This window comes from Ursus arctos, unplaced genomic scaffold, assembly GCF_023065955.2.
Source record: "Ursus arctos isolate Adak ecotype North America unplaced genomic scaffold, UrsArc2.0 scaffold_2, whole genome shotgun sequence".
NCBI lineage: Eukaryota > Metazoa > Chordata > Mammalia > Carnivora > Ursidae > Ursus > Ursus arctos.
In genome coordinates this window covers 20,978,196-20,997,179 of record NW_026622874.1, presented here as the reverse complement: position 1 = coordinate 20,997,179, position 18,984 = coordinate 20,978,196, and the positions used below count along the sequence as shown (strand labels likewise).

The following is an 18,984-nucleotide window of genomic DNA, read 5'->3' as shown; positions in this document are numbered from 1 at the left end:
CTCCGTTTTATTAAATGTCTACAGCCACTTATGACAACTATTGATACACTGTAAAAAAAAATGTGTTTAGACTGCTGGCTTTTTGTAGAAGTGAAATGTGAGTTCTCAAAGAAGAATTTACTAGTATATACATGGTCATTTTCAATAGTCAGAGAATTCAGCACCTGAAAACATTCTGCTTCCTGAAGCTCTTTAATTTTTAAAAACTTTCTAGTTAATCTGTTTTATTCCCTCAATTTTACCATAGTCTTTCCAAATATTTATTTATTCAACACATGCTTAGTGAGTACATATGTATCAGGCATTATTTAGGTGCCAGATATTCAAATATCAGGAAAAGATTTTCTCAGATAGTACTGACCTGATTTCACTTTCAGATCCCATGGTCCTGTTAACCATGGGATTTGAGATCCAATGAGAGATCCTTCATTCACTAGCTCTAGGGTATCTTGGGCATATTACCTAACCTCCCTTACCTTTAGTTTCCTCTTTCATAAAATCATAACAGTCCTCTCAAAATTATAAGGTTGTCATAACCTTTAGAATGTATTGGTTAAATATTAAGTTTTTTAAAAAGGACAGAGAAATGGGGCTTTTTAGGGTACAGAAATTCTAACGATATCCTTATGCGTCAACTTGATTCTCTAGTGTATAATATGTGTATGTGGAAACCAATAATACTTGGCAATGTTTTGATAAATTATCTCATTTAAGTTTCTAAAGGAAGGTAGATTAAACACAAGGAATAGAGGCTTGATTTTGATGTTCTTCGCTGAAATTAGCAAAGGTTTTTATGAGAAACTTTTCTTACTCTCTGGCTAAACCTTCCACAAAGGGAACGAAAGCTAGGAGTACCTGAAGAGAAATGCTTTTTCTTTTACTCCCTTATATTATAGAAATCATTGCCTTTTAAGAGGGCTTTAAACTTTAAATTATTTATAAATTAAAGGAAACCTAACATTTTTAAACACCTGCCTTTTCCTCAAGTTTGGCCTGAGGGGTTTTATATTTATTACTGCCTATAATCCTTGCAGTGTACTGGTATTGAAGAGGTTATTTTTGACTGGATTATCAAGGAAGCAGGCCTCAGGAAATTTACTGACTTGCCCTTGATCACACAGCTAGTAAGTGGCCTGAGCCTGGGTCCAAATCCTGAGATTGTTCCACTTTCTCATGCTGCCTCTTGGTAAGGAGTTCTCATTAAAAGTGAGAAGACAAAGGAATTTTTTTAATTGGATTATTAATACTCAGTTGTTTCTAGTTCCTCCAAGGATACAGCGTGGCCCTAAACTTATGAAAGTCCAAGTTGGTCAAAGAGCGGACATTCTGTGCAACGCTCAAGGGACGCCTCTCCCTGTGATCACGTGGTTGAAGGGCGGAAGTGCCATGCTGGTTGACGGAGTGCAGCACGTTAGCAATTCAGATGGGATGTTAAGCATCGAGCAAGCCATGCTCTCTGATGCCGGCATATACACTTGTGTTGCTACTAACATAGCAGGCAGTGATGAAACGGAAATAACACTACATGTCCAAGGTGATTTTTGGCACAGGAAAATATATGTATGGTGTGGGTATATTATATGACCTGAGGGCATAAGCTGTTCTACTGTGAGTAGACAGAAAGCAAGTAAGACATACAGATCGTGAAAAGTACTATGTAGAAAATTAAAATATGGTGATGCTCCCTGCCATTGTGTACTTTAAAGATTTTATTTATTTATTTATTTATTTATTTATTTATTTATTTATGAGAGAGAGAGAGAGAGAGAGAGGAGAGGAAGAGAGAGAATCCTAAACAGACTCTGCACTGAGCACAGAGCTCAACGGGAGGCCGAGTCTCATGACCCTGAGATCATGACCTGAGCCCAGTTGCTTAACTGACGGGGCCACCCAGGCACTCTGTAACTTGTCTTTTCTAGCAAAATATTTGACCATGTATTTTAGCAGTTTGATAAATGTACTGCATAACCTGAGGTAGAAATGTCTGACAGCTAGAAATATGTGTCATATTTAGGAGGAGAATCAGGAAAGAGAGCAGTTCACCAGTGTAGCTGGTTGGTGATGCTTCAGGAAGGTTTGATATTACTTAAGGAAAGTCAGTGATAATGCATTTATTTTTCTGATAGAACCACCTACACTGGAAGACCTAGAACCTCCATATAACACTCCATTCCAAGAAAGAGTGGCCAATGAACGCATTGCATTTCCATGTCCTGCAAAAGGTGTGTAATCCTTGGACATATGGGCATTAGCATAATGTTATATTATTTCAGAATTCTCTATTAAACCCAAAACATCTTTACGAAAAGGTCCACATTAGTCTTTGTTATAACATTTGGGCATTAATCCCTCTTTTAAATAACAGCTCTTTGAATACGTGTTTTTCCCTCACAGGTATTTTATTTACTTCAATGGAAAAACATTCTGTTCTTCCGAGCTTGACTTATCTACTATGTTTCCCGTGTAGTTCATGCTCCTTACTGTTGCTCTTAGTTCATTCACTTTTGATAGGATTACTCTTTGAAATGTGACAGCTAGAGCTATTCAGAATTTTCTGCATTTATCTCACTTAGAAGTATGAATTAGCACTAACCCCCTGTTTGTTCTGGATACTGCTCTTCTAAAAACCTCTTTTCTTAGGTTTTCCCTCTACTGGTAACTCTGAAGCCAGGTTCTAACTTGGCACTCTGAGGCTTATCCAAACCCCTTTTACCTCCCTGAATTTCTGGGCTTTCTACCCCACAATGTTTCCTGGCAGGGAACTGTTATTCTCTCTCCTCAGAGGGATGTGAAAGAGGCATTATCACTCACCCCTTACTATGGATGCCAGTAGGTGGATTAGAATGTCCTCTCTTTCATGTTTGCTTTCATCCACAATGACTCAAATGCGTTTACAGCAGTTCTGGCAAAGTCCAGACAGTATTCTTTCTGTCGACTCCCTGCAGCTGGTACCACCAGTGCTCCCACAAAGGCCTCTTAGGGATTGTTCCTGGAGGCAACAGCAGATGAAGGGCCTCATGGCTGTTCCTGTTTCTGTAGCAAGATCTTGCATCTCTCCACAGCAGCCCTCACCAGTGATTATTTTCTACCAGTGTCACAAGAGAACTTTAACAAGCTTTTCATATATCAAAATAATTATCAGTAACTATTCCCATAGCAGTGAGGGAGGAGGCAAAGCCTGGAGAAGAGACCCTTAGAAGGGTTTAAGTTCAGCTATTTACAGTGAGTACGCACTGCCTCTGGATCCTACCAGATCTCTATTGGATCCCAGACTCCAATGCTGGCTTGGACTTCCCTTTTCCCAGCTGTTTTGATTTGCCTTTTCCACTTTGAAAAACCACGTCTTTTGGGTTCCCCGTTTTCACCTGGGATATATTTCTTAGGTTCATTTATAGTAGCTCCATACATTTTCATTGCCTTGTGCAACAAATTTCATCTTGTACATGACGGTTCTACCGTTAATAAGTTAAAGATAATATAACTTCTTTTGCTCGTTCATGTAATTTTTCATTTATTCACTCTGAGTATTCATTGAGAAGTCGGATTGAAATGCATAAGGAATGAGTGGGATGTGAGGAAATGAGGAAATGATTATACCCCTTTTTTCTTTGACAACATAGACAACTGTAGTCCATCAGTTCACCTTCTTTTCCTCATCAGACAGCTTTTTACTGTTAGCACAGTTAAATAGGCCAATCTTTTTGTTTTATTTTTTTCTCATAAATACAACTTTCACAGTCACTTTCATAAGTCCTTTACTCGAGTTTAGCCTTAGTGACACATTTTATGTATCCTGCCATTCTTTTATACTTGTCTTCTATTATATGCCAATACTTCAATATTTTTATTATCCTTTAATGTAAGATTATTAACAATGTCATGCAATCACATTAATATCCTTTCTTTTTATTTTTATAGGTATTAAGTGAAATATAGACTAGTGCCTGACACATCATTTGCTAAATAAATATATTCTTAATACAGAATTAATGTTTGCCTATTTCCAATATGTGCTTTTACATACTTCTAGATGGTTTTATCACTTCTACTCATCAGCACATCACTTTCAATTACTCATAAATAAATCTAGGAAATCAGTCGTCCTCTCTGCTTTCCCAATTTTCTTTTCAGTATAAAAAGTCAAGAATTGCTCCTATCGTCCTATGTTTAACAGCACGAAACCACCAGATGTCAGTAGTTGAAGTTACTCATCTCTACTATATCAGGCCTGTTTAAGTGTGAATTATAAGTATATAAATGTATATATTTATAAATATAAATATAATTATCGCTTCTGCACTTATGACTCTACTTGGTTGGGCAATCTTTATATTGTATTCCTGTGGTAATCTCTTGCTTTTTGTTCTTTCATTTATTTTTACCCCCAAACTGTCTTCATTTGATTAATATAATTTTTTTCCCACTAATTACCATGAACTCACACAAGAAAATGCTTTGGTTTGCTTACTGTCTTCTGAAAGTCTTGATAAAGACAACTTGCTCAAACTCTACACTAGAGACCATAGGTCTCTTAAGACTGATCAGGAATTAGAGGCATTAAATACCATAATCTCTTTGAAATTTCATGCCAGGAGAAATATCTTGAAAATAGCATAATACCTTAGGGTACAAATTATAGTCATAACAAAATTTTTGTTTTTCCTCAATGTATTTTATATTTAATAATGATTCCTAATTTTATTATAAAATATCACAAAGCTCTGATTTCTTGTTTAGGTACCCCCAAACCAACCGTCAAATGGATACGGAATGGTAGGGAGCTGACAGGCAGAGAGCCTGGTATTTCCATCTTGGAAGATGGCACATTGTTGGTTATTGCTTCTGTTACACCCTCTGACAATGGAGAGTACATTTGTGTGGCAGTCAATGAAGCTGGAACCACAGAAAAAAAATATAACCTCAAAGTCCATGGTAAACATAGATAAAATACCAAAATCATATCATTGAATATGTGACATTTTCTAATTCTTAAATATGTAAGTTAGTCTTTCAATGTAGTATTATTTAATATTAATGTGAATAGAATATTATCAAACAGGAAATTGTTAATTTGATTGCATTGATTACTCAGTTGTTTGATTTAAAATTTCATGTAATTTTTTATTGTGAGTTTATTTAAAATTCAATGGTGGAATAGTCAGAAGTCTCGTGACCTAAGCTAAGCTATATACTTATCCTCCCTAACAGCAAAGAAGTTTATCAAGTTTGTGTGTGTGTGCACATATTTTCCCAGAGATATTTTTTATGTAGCAAGGAAATATGAATATATATTTTATCCTCTTTTTATGTACAAAAAGTTTCATATATAGAAGAACATTGTATCCATTACTCTACACCTTGTCTGTTTTACTAAAAATCTATCTTGGGGATTATTCATTATTCCTAACTCTTGTTTATACCTATAGCATCCCACTGTATGGCTATGCCATGATTTCCTTAACCTTCATCTATTAATGATGAACATTTAGGTGTTATCAATTATATGTTATTATAAGTAACACTTTAATGAAATATTTGTGTATTTGCCATTTTGCATCAGTCACAGGTTATGTTTATTTTAAAATTTCATGGATATTGGCTTCCATAGACACTGGGCAATATGCACTTCCTTCAGCAAAGTAGTGAGTCCCTCACATGACTTAATTAAGACCCTAGCAGTTTACGTTTTGAGTGGTATGTGGAATAACTAGTTTCTCCCTTAAATTTATCCTAAGTTTTATCCTCACTTCAAAACTCTGAAGTGATAATTAAAGTACAACTTTAATAAGAGTTATTTATAAATATATTGGTCAAGATTTTCATTTTATGTTAAGGCCAGCCTTTCTAGCTATCAGATATCTTAGAATTTGCTTTCTAAAGGCCTGTGTAAAGAAACTTCATAAGTAATATTTATTACAAAATTATCTAGCCATGACTCCTCTCTTTTTGCAGTTCCTCCAGTAATTAAGGATAAGGAACAAATAACAAATGTATCTGTGTTCGTCAATCAGCTGACAAATCTCTTTTGTGAAGTCGAAGGTACTCCTTCTCCCATCCTTATGTGGTACAAAGATGATGTCCAGGTAAATGAAGACATCAGAATATGCATAATTCCTTGCCTCTGCCTCTAAAATAAATCATTCAACTATGACTTTCTTATTAATAGTGATACAAAACTCCTACGTCAATTCCTAATTATGCATTTGTATTAGGATTGGAAATAACACTGACCATTTTGGCCTTTGAAGGTGACTGAAAGCAGCACTATTCAGATTGTGAACAATGGGAAGATATTAAAGCTCTTCAAAGTCACTCCAGAGGATGCAGGAAGATATTCCTGCAAAGCAGTTAATATTGCAGGCACTTCTCAGAAGGATTTTAACATCAGTGTGTTAGGTAAGGGAAACAGTCTTAAAAACCTACAATTTTCAGATGTATTTCTTATCATAGGATGGAGCTGACAGTTATGAAAGACAAAGAAATAAAAAAATTGATGAGAAATGTCATTTGTTTCACTCTTTCATTATTTTTGTCTTTAATATTGCTTAACCAGAATCATATGGTATAGACTATTTTAAGTTATTTATTATTTTTCATAGAGATGGCTGTGAATATTTAGTACTATCTTATACATAAAATAATAAATTACTACTCTTGTCAATTTCTCCTATTAGGTGGGCAGGAAATTTTCTGGGAAGTAACTATACAGGATGATGCAGAGTAAAACTCATTAATGCTCTCGAAACCTGAAGCTGCTAGGTTGTAACTTGAACTGGAGAAAAGTAGCAAATGCACCTTTCCCTGCATTCTAATTCACTCTTACAACTAAATCACCTCTGCCCTGATCCTAATTAAAAGGGGAAAATTCTGAGTGCGGGTAGAAGAATTGGGATATAATACATTTGGATAATTTTAATGGTACTCATAAATTTAAAGTTTTATCATTTTAGTTTATGATATTATATTTGTAATTAAAGTTTATTTTGTGATAAAATGACTTCCTCCCTTTTCATTAATTTGTTCATCCAAATGGGCATATGTTTCTAAGTCTGGGGTGGAAATAAAGTCTGGGAATGATGCTGCATTCAAATAACCATTTTTAAGCTGCTTCAGCATAAAAATAATCCCTCTCGTTAGTCTTCTCAGAGCTTGAAATACTTTGCATGTTTTCTACCAAAATTATTCTTATTATATTTAAGTACAGGCTATAAAAAACAAACTAAGTAATCTTTTCCTATCATTAGTCCCATTGGCATTTTTTCTCTTGGCATTCATTTACTTTGAATTCTGTGTGCTGATGACTCCCAAAGTTTTATTTCCAGCTCAGACTTCTTCTCTGAGCTCTAAGAATATATACCTCATCATCTCCACAGTGTCTTGACTTGAATGTCTTAGTGGCATATCAGACAGAAAGATCTCAGTGAACATCTGTTCTGGTCATCTTCAGTGATCCCCATCACAGTGCCAAACATGTCCATCTACCCACCCACTTGCTTCTGCTAGAACCTAGCACTCATTCTTTCCGCCTACCCCTCCCCAACTCCCTAAATGTATCTACATCCTGTCAAGTCTACTTCCCAATCCAATGTTAAACTATCTACTTCCTTTCATTTTTAACTGTGAAAGTATCATCATTTATAAGCCGAATTAATGTAGTAGCCTCTGAACTGCTCCCCTTCATCCACTCTTTGCCACTCAAATCCGTTCTTCATCCCCCAGCCAATGTGGTCTTAAAACACAAATCTGATCACAAACTTCTTCTACTGAAGGAACTGCTTTGGTGGTTGATCATTGCTCTGAAGATGACGATCAAACATCTTAAAGTGATATGAATGGAGAGGATTTCAAAGTCAGAGAAACGTACAAGAACTCTTCAGTATTTTGATAATTCTGAGAATAAAAACTAGCTTAGTCATTTTTTTCATGTCTCCTATCCAGTCATAGCATAGAGGTCCTTTAAAAGAAATAAGGGTAATATACTTCAAAAAGCACTATGTTGTAATATGTAGAATTTGAACATTATAAAGTTAATATTGATGTCATTTGTTATCTAAAATGTGTAACAGTAATAAATTGTCTTATATGAGCTTCACTGCTCACTTACATTCCCAACTCCTTTTGCACTCCTCAAAATGAGTTAGTTTTGCAGGTAATTGTCCTGCTAGCGAATCTTTCATGAAGATGTTCCTATATTTAAATTTAGCATTTGGTGGGTCCACAGATGCAATATGAAAAGGTATTATTGTGTGATATTTTATTTGTAATATTAAAATCTTACTGAAATACTGTAGAAGTCAATAATAACCTGCTCTCCCCCCCCACTCTTTTTGCGAAGTCATAGAGTTTCATGACAAAATGTTTTTGTTCAAGTCCCACCCACCATAATAGGTACCAGCTCCCCAAATGAAGTCTCTGTTGTCCTCAACCATGACATCACCCTTGAATGCCAAGTCAAAGGCACCCCCTTCCCTGTTATTCACTGGTTCAAGGATGGCAAGTGAGTACCATTTCTCTATTTGTTGCAAGGGTCTAATTGAAAGGAAATAGATGTGTAAATGCATGTGGATTTTCCCCCTTTCAATTATTTTAAACACATAGATATTATTAAATGAACATGAAGGAAAAACAATATTGTTCAAAAACTGGTCTCAAGCCTTGTAATACCTTTCATTCTTATGAATTATAAGACTTTATAAATGCTGGGAATTTATTTTAGAAACATAGAGGAACTCACTTTATTGTACACTAAATATTCTGCCCAAAGGCTAAGTATAAAAAATGAAAAATGCAAGATTCAAATGCAGAGATAATTTTGCCTTTACATGGAACTGTTTGAATTATGAAAAAAGAAAATTTTTATGACAAGATGAATACTTAAGCTAGTTCTATAAATGTAGAGAAAGGAATAATCACAGAAGAGCAATAGGTATTTCCCAGACTTCATGTTCAAGGGCTACTGAGGTTTGGCCACGCTGGTATGGCTGATTCATATTGTTCGTGAGAGCTTATTTTTCACAGCATGGTCACAGTTTGAGTATTGTTATGGTTTCTGAGAGCAGCCATCGAAGACTTAAGTAGCAAAGAGTAGAGATTTGCATTGTATAGAATAAAGTATGCAACTATGTATAATAAAGTATGCAAACTTTTTAATAAATCAATAAAGAAGACAACATAGAAAAATGAATGGAGGATATAAACAGGCAATTTAAAAATTTACAGTTAAGCAATAAATGTATTAAAAGATACCCTAGAGAGTATTATGCTAAGCGAAATAAGTGAGTCAGAGAAAGACAAATACTATATGACTTCACTCATATGTGGAATTTTAGAAACAAAACAGATGAGCATAGAGGGGAAAAAAGAGAAGCAAACTATAAAGCTGACTCTTAACTATACAGAACACACAGGGTTGCTGGAGGGGAGGTGGGCAGGGAATGGGTTAAATGGGTGATGGGTATTAAGGAGGGCACTTGTTATGATGAGCACTGGGTGTTGTAGGTAAGTGATGAATCACTGAATCCTACACATGAAACAAATATTACACTGTATGTTAACTCACTGGAATTTAAATAAAAAGTTGGAGGAAAAAGAAAAAGATGCTCACTTTCAATAATTGGGAGAATCTAAACAAAACTAATATGATTTTTGTTTCTCATAGGTCAGATTTGGCAAATAAATATATAAATAAATACATAAAGGTTCACACAATGTCAAATGGCTAGAGTAGGGGAGATCAGGATGTAATACTATGCTGCAGAGAATGTAAATTAGTACTCTGTAAGGCAATTTGTTGATATCTATTAAAATTTGAATGTCCATATGCTGTAATGTAGCAAATATGCTTTCAGGATTTAAAAGAGAGAAGCATTCATGCAGATCCGTAGGAGGGCTTGGATCACAGTAGGTAACATTTCTTATAGCACTGTGATGGCAGAAAAGTGAAAACTGCCTAATACCCCACATTAGGAGATGGGTAGAAAACTCCCAGCATTGTCATATTGTGAAATACTGTGCAGCAATTAAAAAGAGTAAGATCAAGCTATAGGTACCAAAAATATCTCTACAGCTATTGCCAGGTGAAAAGAGAAGTACAACAAAGCAATACCATTTATGTATAAAAACTACATTCTTTTGGGAAGACATTTAAGGGTGAAGATGTTTAGAAAAAAACATGTGGAAGAATACAAACCAAACTTACAATGGTGAGATGTCTAGAGAGAAAACTCACATTAGGGGTAATAGGTCAAGAGGACCTTTTGTTATAATACTTACTTTTTTTGTTTGTTTAAATTTTTATGTTACTTGCATAATTAACAATCAATACAAGTTTTAAAGTTACTTAAATTTGAGTAACATTATCCGATATTCGCTTCCTTTAAACAGTTAAGATGCCTTAAACTAAGGTACTTTATTATCTTAGCTTTTGAGAACTTCCTACAAAGTGTCATACTAAGAAATAGTGAAGGGTGCTACTGTAGATGATTAAATGTGCTACCATTTAATCTTGTAGACTGACTCATGGCTTTTAATAGAGCAGTGCATCTAATTATTTATCATGGCTAAGTCACTGCAAATTTTTAAAAACTAGCTATGGGTCTTCCTGAAAGAAGATCAGTGGATTTTAAAGGTATGAATCTTAGGATATTGTAGACTTTCATAACCATGAAGTTTCAAGCATTAAATAAAACTGCTGCCAATTATGTAAAGTGAGCATTTTACAGTAGTCAATAAGTAACTCCATGTAGCAGAAAAAGACTTTCTTGACAACCAGAGAGGAGCTGCTTTTGACATAAATATCTTTCAGTATTATGATTATATATGAAAGCATTCATATTTGTTACAATATCTACTTTTTAGAAAAGCGTTATATTTCTATTGGACACGATCATTGCCTTCAGTAAGTAGTAACTATTCATTCTATTGTGAATACTTTTCCAGGTTTTATAATGATAGCAGTTTAAAAATAATATTGCTTTGCCTCACACTCCTAGACTCTTAGTTTTACTTTACTAAATGATGGTAGAATTTTTGGCTATGCAAACAAAAAAAGAAGGAGGAAAATAAGGAGGAGGAAGTCTGAAACAAATAATGACACCACCAGGTTTCTATTAATATTCAGCAATTACGTTTGACATGAAGGAACTTTCCATCTCAAAGTAAAAATTATCTAACTTGCATTAGTAAAGTGCTTTAATAATTCCATTTTTCTGAGTAGGAGTACTAATCACATCACTGCATTTCTTTTTTGATTCATACAGAAAAAAATACGTTTGATTCCTATTTTTAAGCTCATATGACTTAATGATTTTTGTTGTGATCAATAAGAGAGGAAACATAGGAAAATAAAGATGGACTCACAGAATAAAATTTATTTTTTCTAGGCCTTTATTTTTAGAGGATCCTAACATTGAACTTCTAGACAGCGGACAAGTTTTGCATTTAAAGAATGCACGAAGAAATGACAAGGGGCGCTACCAGTGTGCTGCGTCCAATGCAGCTGGCAAACAGGCCAAGGACATAAAACTGACTGTCTATAGTAAGTGTGATTTTTTTATGCTTTTTTTTTATAATCAGTTCTCATTATAAATTGAAAAGAAGGGGGGCACCTGGGTGGCTCAGTTGCTTAAGCGTCCAATTCTTGATTTTAGCTCAAGTCATGATCTCAGGGTCGTGAGATTGTATGTGTGTGTGGCCTCTCACTCTCTCTCTCTTTCTCTTTTAAAAAAAAAAAGGAAAAGAAGGGTTTAACATTATCTGTTCTTTTATTCAATGCTGAATAATTTGGAATGCTACTTACTTTAGAAGAAAGAGCCTATCTTCTGTGTTTTAGACTAGAACATTGGATCCCGTTTTAATGCATTTCGTCATGAAGTAAGGATTTCTTTGAGAGTTCTAGTGATTTTCAGTTGATGTCACTCAAGAGGGCAGGTATTTCCTATTTGATTAGTATCTGATAAACCAAATGTCTATATCCTTAAAAGGGTTCAAAGGAAAAAAAAAAAACCTCTAAAAAGAGTTGAGATGCATTAATTGAATGAAGGCAGTGGCATGCAGACCATTCAGTTGTTCTCTTTTCATACCATCTTGGCTTTTATTCTGACCACATGGTGATATTTTAAATGCTTTCTGTTTGTGCTGCTATTCTCTCCCAGCTAAGTCCCCACCAGGGGACTTAGCCCTCATTTCACTAAAAGGTGAATTCCAAAGTAAGTTGTTCATTTGTTTGGTTGGTTTTTTTAACACTAAGAGTTGTAGGACAGCACATGAACATTACTTTGGAGGCACAAAGAATTCCCTGATAGAAAGGAACAGTCATGCTTATTGTGGTTCTACTTACTGCACTAATTTCTGTTCCTCCATAGTGTATGACACTCAAGAAATTTTAGATACTGCAGGAATCTCACCTCTTTACAGGATCTTCCCAATCCAAGCAGTCACCCAGTCACTATTACATTGTCCGAGTTTATTTTCTTCATAACACATATCACTGTCTGATAAATTATTCCTTAATTTTGGGCTTATTTACCTATTTGCTATTTGTCTCCAAGGAAGCTAAACCTCACAAGAGCAGGGCCTTGTTTTGCTGGTTCCCTACTTTGATACACAGTAGCTCTCAAGAAATGTTTGCTAAATGAATGAATGGTCTAGTGATACACTGTCCAGTACGGAGACCACCCAGCCACAGGAGCCTGTTGAGCACTGGAAATGTGGCTAGTCCAAATTGACACAAGCTGTAAGTATAAAATATAGACCAGATATTAAACACTTAATATGGAAATATAATGTCAGATATCTAATTAATAATTTTACATTGATTATGCCTGAAATGATGATATTTTGTATATACTGGGCTAAATAAAATATGTAATGAAAACTAATCTCCTCTGTTTATTTTCAGATTTTTTTAATTTGTCTACTAGAAAAACTTGTATTATATATATGGTTAGCATTATATTTCTTTTTTTTAATTTTATGGGTTTTTAAACAATTTTTTTAATTTTTATTTATTTATTTTTTATTATGTATAGTTAGCCAGCATATAGTACATCATAGGTTTTTGTTGTAGTGTAGCGTTATATTTCTATTGGACAACACTGGTCTAGTCATTAATAAGAACTTGTGCTTCTGAGACAGGTAGACGAGTTGAGATCCAGCTTCTGTCACTCACTAGCTTTGTGACTTTGGACACATTGCCCAACCCTCTGATCTTCAGTTTCCTCATCTGTAAAATGGTAATAATAATAGCACCTACTTAATAGTGTTATTGTGAGGATCAAAAGCTAGATACCTTACTGGGTTACCTGGCTTATAATAAGAGTTTAGTAAATGTTATTCATTTTTCATTATTTACTTGGTGATTGTATTGTCTTACTAGCTTGATTTCTATATAAGTTCACTGGATTTGAAATTTCCCTCCTTTAATGTCAGTGTCTTTATATAAAGTTTGAATAGCTCTCTGGAATCAAAGAGATTTTGTTTAATGCATGCTTTTAAATCATTTCTATCTATAAATAGAAGCCTTGGAAGAATTTAGTCATGAAAAGACATGCCCTCCAAAAAAGAGTAACATTACTGAAAGATTGGCGATCATGAATCCAAGTTAAACAAAAGTATTATTGCTACCATTGGCCTCCTACCAGAACAGACATTTAAATAATAGGTGCAAATTTTCCCCTAAGCCTTGAGTAGTCTTCTCTACATTGTTGTATTGTTGCCAGGGTACATGATAAACACATTTTTGTGATTCAGTAAGACACCTATTTCCATAGGACCAGGGTTCTTTTATTTCAGATCCTCTTGTTCATTCTGTTTGATGCCCTGAGGCACCCAGAAGAGAGGGATCTATAGTGATTAAATTTTCTAGGATTGGCTGAGATGAAAAGCATTATAACATTGTGAAGTTTTGAGTATTATAATTCAGGAAATAATACATTTCCTTTCTAGCAAGCTTGTCTGTACTTCCAAGTGGGTAATCTTAAGCTTATTTTATTTCACTTATGAAAATGTTTTTATTCCTAAGAATGAATGAAACAGATGCCATATTTGGGCTGTGAGGAATATTTCTGTAGATTTCAGACTGAGAATGTGTTTCACACCACAGTTGATTCGTTTTCCTTATTTACATAGTAACATGAGGACAAAACAGGGGATGCACTTGAAAGGCAGAAATGCAAATTGTGCTTGAATAAGGAAAGAAATGGAGACAAAATAAGAGTGAAAAAATAAGAGATGGAGGGGGGAGAAGGGGAGGGGAAAGATGTGAAAGAAGGACGGAAATAAAAAAGCTTTTAATATCCTATGGGAGATTGTATCAACTGACAGCTATTAGTTCTGAAGCAAAGATTTTTAACCTGAGGTTCATGTTTGAGTTTAGGAAGTCTGAGAGCCTCCCCAAAGTGTACAAAAGTCTTTGAGTATATGCGGTCGGTGCATTTTAATGTGCAGGGTGTTCATAACCTTTCTCTGTAACAACCTCCCTCAAACAGAAGTAAGGTCTCAGAAAAGTGTATATGAATTAAACGGAAATAGGAAGTGACATTTATTTGTTTAGCAAATTTAAGCAGTAGATGGTATGTTGTTCTGATGTCAATCAGAAATGTTCTTTGAGTAATTTTTCTCAATTTCATAAGTGCACATTTTTTAAATAGCTCTTTTACAGTGCAAATAACTTGCCTTTGTAAAACAATCATGGAGAGTAGGGACTTATTTGAACCTATGTTCTTGCTTTCGTTAATGTACCATTTAACTAATTGCCAGCTGTTGTAGGCGACTTGAACCATAAGTTTGATATGCTTTTTTAGATTAACATATGACATAAGTAGCCTCAAAACAAAATTAAAATTTTAAATCTGAATAAAATGCTCTTCCTTAAGATTTCAAAATGGTGGCTTGAATTTGTATTAATTATCTTGGACTTGGCGAACATTTTTTATAAAGGGCAAGATAGTAAGTATTTTGGATTTTGGAGACCATGAGACAAAATCAAGGATATTATGTAGGTATTTATATATCAAAGTAGAAATAAATTTCTACCTATTGTGTATTGATGAAATTCTTTTTTCTGGTAATTTTAAAAATTATAATTTTTTAATAATATAAGCTTATATTTACTAATGAGAAGAATGGAATTCTTTTGGGGGGATAAAATTTTAATTAATTGAAGGTCAAAGTGATTCCTCTCAACAAAACTGATTGCAAATGTTCATCTGTTAATGCTTATCTGTAATGAGATCTTATGTATTTCATCTTGGAAAATGTTTTTTTCATGCAGATATGTACTGTCAAATACCAATATCAGTTTGTGAACATATTATTTTAATTGACCATATTCATTGCTTAGAAGGCATTTATAGAATTCTCTTATATTCTCTTGATAATTGAATTTTAGCCTGCCATACCACAGATTAAACAATTCCCATTGAAAGTTGGATGGAAGGTCCTTGTTCTTAGATATAACTGAATTTCGAATGTAGAAATTTCCTTTGTATTTGTATCAAAGTCTGACAAACATTGCTGAAACTGAAATTTGATCTCAGAAAATATATCCACAGCAAATCTGTAGGGAATGGAGATCTCAATTTTGTTTGACAGCATGGGAAATTTATAAAGCAGCTTGACATTAATTGTGATTCAAACAAAATGACTACTATAGTAGAAGTTTTGCATTTAAGTGCTCTTTTGGTCTCGTAACTTTAGGTTGAATTTGTTAAGAAACATTATCAAGTTTATAGCAAAACTAATTTTCAAAATCATTCAGTGATATTCAATAATAGTATTTGAGGACAATTCTTTTCATTCAGAAAAAAGTAGTTTCAGACCTGAGCTCAAAAAATTAAAATATAACTTTACCACCATTAAGGCACTGACCTGCTCTATGGTCTTTATATTCAGTTTCTACTTGTAACAAAAATTCATGAATCTGATGATGTTTAAGTCCATACGGGCAGATAAAAGATACCATGGACCCTTCTGATTATTAACAGATGAATATTTTACACAAAGGGCTTTCTGATAAATAATGCAATGAATATAGACTTTTAAAACATTACATTTTAATAAGCTTTGTAAATTTGTCTAAGCCTTTTCCTGCCCCACACATATTTTTACCACCATTAGTTGCACTGTATCTTTTTTTATTAATAATTTTTTATTATCTTATGTTAGTCACCATATAGTATATCCTTAGTTTTTGATGTAATGTTCCATGATTTATTATTTGCGTATAACACCCAGTGCACCATGCAATATGTGCCCTCCTTAATAACCATCACCGGCAGATTCAGGTTGTAATGAATTCGGGTTTTTTTTTTTTTTTTTAAGATTTTATTTATTTATTTGACAGAGATAGAGACAGCCAGCGAGAGAGGGAACACAAGCAGGGGGAGTGGGAGAGGAAGAAGCAGGCTCATAGCGGAGGAGCCTGATATGGGGCTCGATCCCACAACGCCGGGATCACGCCCTGAGCCGAAGGCAGACACTCAACCGCTGTGCCACCCAGGCGCCCCGAATTCGTTTTTTTTTTAACTTCTTTGAAAATACTTTTGTCTGTAGTCGTTCCATGCAGACTATTCTAAGAGACTAGCTGTTCAGTTTCTTTAAACTTGGCATTGATTCCTCAAACAAAAAGCAGTATCAGTAACATTTGTTAATTTGTCAGGGGCCGAGAATACTTATTCAGAAAAGTTGCCTTTAAAAAAAGATTAACTATCAATGTTGCTTCCAGTGTTCCCTACTCTTCAAGCAATTATTCTCATGGAAAGGCTCATAATCTTAAACAAAGATTTAAGATTTCTCTGGACACATTTCTGTGACTACTGACTGTAATCATCCCTGATTTTAATTAAATTACTGTTGGTAAATGGCTTTTCTTGCTTGGCGAACATATGAACCACTGAGAAACTTATTTTGATTGTAGCCTCATTTTGACTTTTTTTTTTGTGAAGAAATTCTGTTATGAGTCAGTCCATTTTACATTTTCTAATTTTTCCAACTGTTGTTTTGAATTGGAAGTAATGTGACGAGTGCTTGGTCTAGTGGTGTTAGTGTATATTGTAATCTTTCGGAACAGCTATAAAATTATTGCCAAAAAAAAAGCCACTATGCTTTGCCATTTGATTTACAACAAAATAATCCACACTGTGTTGTGCTTTAACAATGTGACGTTTTAAAGTCTTCTTTTCTTTTCTTGCTTTGACGTGAGAAGTATGCACTGATAATAAAAATAAAATAAAATATCATGGTATGGTAATATGCATGGCAACTTGAAGTACTATTGAGATATAACTGTGTCACTTAAATTTATGGTGAGCTGAGAAGCAGTGAGAAGCAATGAGAATATGTATTTGCTATTTTTTGTAATTACCTAACTCAGTTATTAGAGGGAGGAAGTGACCATAGACAATATGTAAACAAATGAGTGTGACTATATCCCAATAAAATTTTATGGACACTGATGTTGGAATTTCATATAATTTTTACATGTCACAAGATATTATTAGTATTATTTTGATTTTTTTCCAACGTTTTAAAAATGTAAAAACTGTTCTTAGTTCAGCATCTCTGTGCCTGGCCTGTGAACCATAGTTGGTTTCCCTGAGCTGTATGTCTAACCACTTTATAAGAAAGTTATTCCTCCACCATATTTACTTCACAGTATAGTAGATCTTTCCGTAAATTTTGTGTCATCAAAAACGGCAGGTGAATGTTTGTCACTGTGAGCTAGTTCTAAGAATGAGTATTAGAAAATATTAAGGTACTCTATTTAGCACCCAGCTCTTATTTTCTAAAATCCTTTTCCACTAAAGGAGCCAGGGCTTCCTAGAGAAATGGTAAATTCTAGGGTTGGGACAGGGAATATACAAGATGAGCCTGTAGCATGTAGTAGGGTCAAAAAGTAAGAAAGTATCAAAATAGTAAAGTGGCGTGAATATATCAAAGTAACATAGGAACCAAAGAAATAGCTTCCAGTGGTCAAAACTGGAACAATTTGAACAATAAATTAAATAATGTAATATTAGATTATAACCCAAAGTATAAAATAAGTTTCAATGAGTTCATACTGATATAAATAAATTTTTGAATAAGTGAATAAATTGGGGAGGAGAAACAAAATGATAGAGAATAATTCCAAATAAATTATGTAGGTATTCTTCTCTTAAGAAGTAGAACATAACTCCCCACCCCATATGTATGGGCTGGAAAGAGTGATTCCTTTCCCAGAAAAGGGGGAAAGGAGAGCAACTTTACAGTGGAGAAACCCAGCAAAAGCTACTGCCACCAGAGTATCGAGGTGAACATCATTATGATAAGTCATGCTGATAATTTGTACCTTTGATAGGATCTGATGAGAAGGTTATTTTACCTCTGTGATCTTCCTCCTTAAACAAATAACCCTAGTCCAGCCATAAGAGAAATATTCTATAATATATCCTATTCTAAAATGAAAGTTTAATAAACTAATATTAAGGCACTCCCAATTCAGGCACATGCCATTTGATTTGTTTTAACTTGTTGCAATTATAGCACAATCCTGGAATGACCACAGTCAAAAGATGTAGCAGGAATCGAGCCACTTGAGTTGTTTTTCCAACAGCAGAGTTCTCATGTGGTGTGAGAGGCCAGGAATGTGGTTGCTGAATTATGGAAGATACACATGTAGCCAATTAGATGAGTAAAGTTGAGTGAATGAACTCTTGGCAGCTAAAACAAACAAACAAACAAACAAACAAACAAACAAACAAACAACCCAAGCCCAACAACAACAAAACAAAAACCATTAAGAAGCAAAAGTTCAAGCTTCCACAGCTATTTCCAGTAGCTGGTTCTGAAGACACTTCGACCTTTAGTATTTGCGGGGAGAGGGCATGCGGTCATACCACATCTGACATTTTTAGTTCCCTTGGCCTGATGTCAAGTGTATTCTATCTACTTTAAGTGGGGTTTTATTTTGTTTTGCTTTGTTTGTTAAACATAACTTTCTTAGTT

General features: G+C 34.4%; 1 protein-coding gene across 5 annotated transcripts in view; it reads left to right on the top strand.

Moving 5' to 3' along the window:
* Nucleotides 1–18,984, top strand: part of HMCN1 (hemicentin 1) — a 467,709-nt gene that overhangs the window by 254,195 nt on the left and 194,530 nt on the right. For all 5 annotated transcript variants that reach the window (XM_026509232.4, XM_044387879.3, XM_044387878.3 and 2 more), the window contains exons 24-30: nucleotides 1,262–1,534; nucleotides 2,127–2,222; nucleotides 4,738–4,932; nucleotides 5,953–6,083; nucleotides 6,249–6,396; nucleotides 8,371–8,497; nucleotides 11,382–11,536. In XM_026509232.4, coding sequence (XP_026365017.3) covers nucleotides 1,262–1,534; nucleotides 2,127–2,222; nucleotides 4,738–4,932; nucleotides 5,953–6,083; nucleotides 6,249–6,396; nucleotides 8,371–8,497; nucleotides 11,382–11,536 — 1,125 coding nt within the window. The remainder of the gene's footprint in view (nucleotides 1–1,261; nucleotides 1,535–2,126; nucleotides 2,223–4,737; nucleotides 4,933–5,952; nucleotides 6,084–6,248; nucleotides 6,397–8,370; nucleotides 8,498–11,381; nucleotides 11,537–18,984) is intronic.